The sequence below is a fragment of the Chrysochloris asiatica genome, unplaced genomic scaffold, assembly GCF_000296735.1.
Source record: "Chrysochloris asiatica unplaced genomic scaffold, ChrAsi1.0 scaffold00240, whole genome shotgun sequence".
NCBI lineage: Eukaryota > Metazoa > Chordata > Mammalia > Afrosoricida > Chrysochloridae > Chrysochloris > Chrysochloris asiatica.
The window spans coordinates 1,953,746-1,960,210 of NW_006408758.1; the positions used below are offsets into that span (position 1 = coordinate 1,953,746).

At 34.0% G+C, this 6,465-nt stretch overlaps 1 protein-coding gene across 1 annotated transcript in view; it reads right to left on the reverse strand.

Moving 5' to 3' along the window:
• The window catches only part of LOC102839278 (latrophilin-3-like), an 883,976-nt gene that overhangs the window by 758,177 nt on the left and 119,334 nt on the right, over window positions 1–6,465 (reverse strand). Inside the window, exon 2 of the mRNA XM_006873416.1 lies at window positions 5,802–6,015. Coding sequence (XP_006873478.1) covers window positions 5,802–6,015 — 214 coding nt within the window. The remainder of the gene's footprint in view (window positions 1–5,801; window positions 6,016–6,465) is intronic.

The following is a 6,465-nucleotide window of genomic DNA, read 5'->3' on the forward strand; positions in this document are numbered from 1 at the left end:
CACACCTTTCTTCATTTTAAACCATTCAGTGTTCCCATGTTCTGTTCAAACAACAGCCTCTTGGTCCATGTATAGATTCCTCATGAGTGCAAGTAAGTGTTCAGGAATACTCATACTTCGCAATGTTGTCCATAGCTTGTCACAATCCACACAATTGAAAGCCTTTGCATAGTCAATAAAGCACAGGTAAACACCTTTCTTGTATTCTCTGCTTTCAGCCAAAATCCATCTGACATCAGCAATGATATTCCAAGTTTCACAGCCTCTTCTGAATCTGGCTTGATCCTCTTTGTCAATGTATGTATGCTTGCAGCCGTTTCTGTATTACATTTAGTAAAACTTTACTCACATGGGATATCAAAGATAGCTCTTCCAATCAGTGGCCAAATATGTACAAACCTTGGAATTCCTATCCATGGATGCTATGAGTTGGAACAGACTAGGTAGGCTAAGAACAACAAGAAGCACTGGCAGGAAACTAATTATAAAATAGGAACAGGAGATGAGAATAAAAATATAAAGTATAGGGTTTCTGAGTACCTGCTGGTGGGTTCGAACTATCAACCTTGTGGTTCACAATCCAGTGCTGGTCCTACAATGCCACACCAGGAATAGAAGGGTACAAAATATCTACTTTTATTTCATAATTGATTAGCAAATGTTTAATTGTGAAGATTTATGTTGTCTGAAATAACATATGAAACATTACTAATTTTGTAGCATTCTTATTTGTATTCAAGTTGGATTGAGGTCATTTTCTCATTTACAAGTATTTCAAAGTACTTGGATGATACATTCAGTTTCAAACATATGAACTTTCACTGTTTTTACATTTATATAACAAATGACATCTGTTTCCTTTATGTACAAATACCATACCAATTTCAAGTGTCTTCTCATTATCACTAGTAAATTAACCTTTATGTAAGTGTTCTTGAATGTAAGAATATTCCAGGAAACCTCAAATATTTACAAAAAATAACACAACTATATTTTATACATCTGTTTTTTGAGGAAAATTAAATTTACTTTATTAAAAAAAGAAAAACCAGATAACTGTGTTTTTGTTATGTTTAGACACAACAAAAGGATGTATATATAATAAATGAGGTAAGAAGTTCTGAGAAGGATGAATAAATGTGGCATAATGGGTGGTAGGAGTTCTGGTAGCGTAGTGGTTATGAACTGGGCTGCCAACCTCAAAGTTAGCAGTTCAAAACTACCAGTGGTTCCGCAAAAGAAATGAGGTGTTCTGCTCTCGTAAAGGGTCACTATGAGTCAGAACTGACTCCACGATACTTAACAACAACAACAACAATGTGTGGTGGTGTAGGAAAGCACTGACGGCACAATCATTTGAACTGCAAGGTTGAATGTCTCAACAACACTTAACAACAACAACAATGGTTTAACAAGTTCTCTAGTTGGAAAATGAAAGAGGTAAACATGTATCTCTGAAAGGTCAGTGAGAAAGCTGACTTCTCTAGATAAGTTCGTACATTGGGTGTGTCTGCTAGAAAAAAATGTGGAAGTTAAATGTCCATATCCATTCCGTAAAAAAGTCCATGATGGGGATGACATATTACCTCCTTTGATTTTAACAAAGGGGAAGAAGAATCAAACTCAGAAAGTCAATTCCTATGTGGCTTTGGTCAGATAAGCCTACTGTCTTCTACTTTCTTTAATAAATCTGGCGCCAACTGTCCCTCCCACAGAACTCTATTTTCCTGGGATTGATAATTCATTGCAATGTCCTTTCAGAATTCAGGCACCATACTCACAGTGACAGGATCATTAGGGACATTTACAGGTTACAGTTCAGGGTTAGAAATTCTCAGGGCACAAGTCTCCCAGTCAGGACAGCGTCTTCTCAGGCATGCCTACAGGCAGGCCTCTTTCTGGCCCTCAGTCCCTTGGACTGGCTCTGCTCTACTCAGAAAACGTTACAAAGTTTTTTTAGGGCTGTTGATTAAAGCCTAAAATAATCCAGTAAAGCATCCAATGTGCTAACTAATCTTAAAAAGTCAGCTTCCTCATTGACCTTTCAGAGATACATGTTTACCTCTTTCATTTTCCATTTCATTTTTATTTACCAGCCTTAGCTCAAAAGTACTCAGTTTTAGCTCTGTGGGTCAGCAGATTTAGCTCCCCAATTAAGTGCCTGGAGGCATACCACTTCATAAGTGAGTTTTCTGCCCCCAAAACACTCAGCTCTACTTGCTTTATGGGTTGTGAAATCCACTGCTCTTTCTGGTGCTCTGGTTCTTGATTCTGCTGTGGCTGCTCCTCTACCATTTCTCTGCTACTTTGGTGCCACAGATTTCTGTCTTTGGGTCAAGGAGGCTCAATGTGCAGGGGATCTTGGGGTTAAAAGGACATACTCATTCCTGGCTTCTCTTTGATGGCAATGAGATTCCCCCTTCAACTTCTGAAATGGCTCATTTTGCACTCATGTTAGAATTCCAAGTTTTTACAAACACAATCAGCCCTGTTAATAGTCATTCACAACTGAATCATATCACACTATCATTATCTTCTCCCACCTTCTTTTACTCAGACCCATAAGGAAAAAGAGTTGTGCGATGGGAGTTACAAAGACTAAGGATAGAAGAGTCATAGGAAAGAATTCACTGTACTGCACATTCAAATTCAAATTCCACATTTTTTCACACTTCATAGTTTAATTTTTGCTTTTTTTAAAATGTGTATTTAAATATCTATAAAGATATTTCACATCTGTTTTTCTAGTAATATCAATGTAATTTATTAAGCTCAAGTAAGATATAAAGTCTTACAAACAAATTTATGTGAGCACAAAACAATAACCTTTTGTATTTAGTAATAATCCTCCCATGCAGAGGCATGCTTAAAAACGTTTATACCCTGATACAATTTCTTTCTAGATACTTAAATGAAAGAAAACATTATTTCTTATAACTATTTTAAAATTATTCTGAGATGCCTTTTAGAAACGTTGCTTTCAATTATATTTTAGTTCAAATGCAATTATCTATTGAAACAGTGTTTATTTCTAGTGCAATATGTCCATATCATAATTAGTAGTTTTATTCGACATGCTGTTGATAGAACAGGGATGTAAGGAAGGAGGAGGAGGCCTGTGACACCCCTCACCCCCACTCTCTGGTAACCACCAACAACCACAGCAGAAGAAGATAATTAAATAAGGAGACAGAAAGAAGAAAAGCCTATGAGCTACGAGAACGTCAGAGATGGAAACTTTAAAGAATAAATATCCCTAGACAGCCATGATCAATGTCATCCCATGTCTTTCAGAGATGCACCCGCTCTCCTCTTTTGCTTTCTATTAAATCTGCTTTCTTGAATTCCAGTTGTCTTGCTCATGTCTTGTGTCCCCGACTTCTCACCCAAATCTGCAACTCCTTGCTAGAAGTTCAGGAGAATTCCCGTGGCATGTTCGTGTGACTAAGTTCATTATAATGCAGCTTATGTGTAAATAGAGTTCTGGTGTGGCACTGTTAGATAAGCCCTGGACCATAAAGTTGGTTTGAACCCCAATGTTGGCAGTTGAAACCCACCAGCATCTCCTCAGAAACCCTAAACAGGGTCTCTGAGTCAGAACCCCTAAACAGGGTCTCTGAGTCAGAACTGACTCAACAGCATTTAACAACAGCAAAAACAATGTGGACATAGCCATCCCATTGCACGGACATTTACCAGACAGAACCCAAGTCTTTCTCTCTTAAGAGTCTACAGCTTTATTTCGGACAAATGAAAACACAGTTTTAACAGACCAGATTCAAGTGAGGATCTTGCTTCCATGGTGAATTAACCATAGTTACTTCAGCTAACTGACAACTCTTAAATGATAAACCACGAGGAGGGCTTACAAAAATGATTTACTAAAGTAGCTTAAAGCATTTTTACTTTACAGATTTATCACTTTATATATGCATCCCATATAATTCAGTGGCTCCAGAGAATCCATTATAACTACTTTTTGCAATAATTATAAGATTAAAGACTTATTTCTGGAGCCATTAATAATATCAATGAAAGGATTAAATCAGTTTCAATGCAAATCATATGGAGATCAAAGAGCTAGTGAAATGAATGCTTCTGGTACATTTTAAGTGAAAAGTTAATCATAGAAAAGCAACATCTTTCGTCAACTTCCACCCCAAGCAGATTCTAGAGAATTCTATATTGGTTTTCTGACTTAAACACATAAATATACCAGTTTAGTCGGAGTATGCATTCCATACTATTCTTGGAAACCTACTGCCCAAAGACCATTTTGGCACTTACAGACTACGAAATGATTCAAATGTTTTATGCATAACATCAGAGGATTAGTCATAGTTTGAGGTATAACAAATATATAAAAATGAAAAACATATAGTGGTGGTGGTTGTGTGTTGTTAAGTCAGTTAGAGAGACATATCAGAACAATAAAATATACATTTTATACATTTATATGAAACTGAATTCTTAAGTTTAAATCATAGCTCTCTTTAACACTGGCCAAGTCAGTATTTTACAAATTGACACACAAAAGTCCTCAGCTTTGCCTAGAGAGGCCACTATCCTTCAAGCATACCTCAGATATAGTTGATCATTAGTCACCTTGCATATTATAATTTGTATTAATATTCATACAATAATTTATAAAATATTAATTTGAATTCCTTGTCAATCATATGCAAAAATCAATTTCAGAAGTGCTACTACTCTCAAGATGACAAATGTTAAAAAATAAGGTGATTTTTTTTTAAGTACACACACAAAAAATAAATGTTCCTTGAAATTTACTGATTTTATTTGTATCTACGCTATGATTTTCCCCATACTTTGAAGAACTATTTAAATAGTAGAATGAAAATAAATGCTAATGAAAGATATGGTTTGACTTAATTAAGTGCAATATATTCACTAAAGAAATCAATTGGTCATTAATTATTTGAAAATTACTTTGTGACAAACTAATCAGAAGATGTGAAAATGTGGTAAATAAATAACTTTATGGTGATTTACAGGAAATCACATTTATAGTGAATACGTATTTAAGAAGTATATTATTTAGTATTTAGCTGTTTTTTTTAAGACATTTTAATGTAATGTAAATCTTTCATACTAATGATTCATTTTTTAGAATCAAAGTTTTTTTATTAAGTGATATTAACAATAGCTAAATCAGGGTTTTAGAAATTGACAAAATACACATATTTATTTAACATGGTACTATTTTAGATAGTTTAAATGTGTTTAATAATTTACATGCTAGATATAAAATAATATTTTTATTGTTTTGTAAAGTAGAATCATTGTCAATTAATAGTCTGATACTGTATTTTGACTAATGATTATATTAATTACCTATCAATGAAATTTTGAATTTTCCTCTTTTTTATAAATTGTTAAAGTGGTTTTTTTGTTTTTTTTAAGTTTATGGAGAAAATTACCAAAGTTTATTTTTGAAAATTGTGAAAAAGTTTCATCTCTCACCTAATTAATCTATTTCTAGAGAATATATCAAATGGTTTATCATGCAGATTAGACTCAGTTCCGAATCTTAAGACCGTATGACTCCAGATTAAACTATAATTCTTAGTAAATCATCTAATAAATATGAATTTCTAGATATCCTCTGAAATTTTAAATATCAGCATTTTTGTGATATGTGGAACAGGTGGCTATTGAAAAAGTATTTGAAATTACATTCTCTAAGATCTATAATGCTGTTTGTGCTTTATCCATGCTCATTAAGTTAAACTTATAGAAGGTTTTATATAAATGCATAAACAATATTAAAAATATCATACCTTTGAGACATAATCTTATAAGCATCTGGCAGATAGCATCGTATATTCTCCATCTGAGCAGGGTCTGAGTCACAAATTTTGTCATCAGTTCTTCCATAGTTGGCACTTTCAATCATTATAACATCTGTACCTGGACAGCGAAGCTCTATGGGGTAGCTCTCACAGGAAAGCTCTCTGCGGACCACAGCCATAGGAATTGGGGCACGGCTGAAAGCTACAGGAACAAATAAAAAGAAACAACCGTCATCTTCATTGCATACAAACAAAAATTAAATGTGTTTTCTTTTCCAGTTTTTGAAGTACACTAATATCAAGGGATAAGCACTGAAATACTAACAACAAGGTCGATGGTTTAAACCCACCAAACTCTATACAGGTGGTAATGAGTCCAAACCAACTTGACGGCATTTAACAACAATACCAAGGGAACAAATTATGGCATTCATAATTTTAATGAAAAAGAGAATATAGTTCATTTTCACTTACTATTTTTGTTTGTGCTGTTTTGTTTTTTAACCTAACAAAGATTTTGAACTTCATCTAAAATTTTTTTCCATGAAAGTGAAAAAAATCATATACTGGATATTCTTCTAAAATCTTGACTTTAGTCTGTGTGATTATTTCTATGTAGAAATATCACCTGGTAGAGTAGTGGTTACGAATC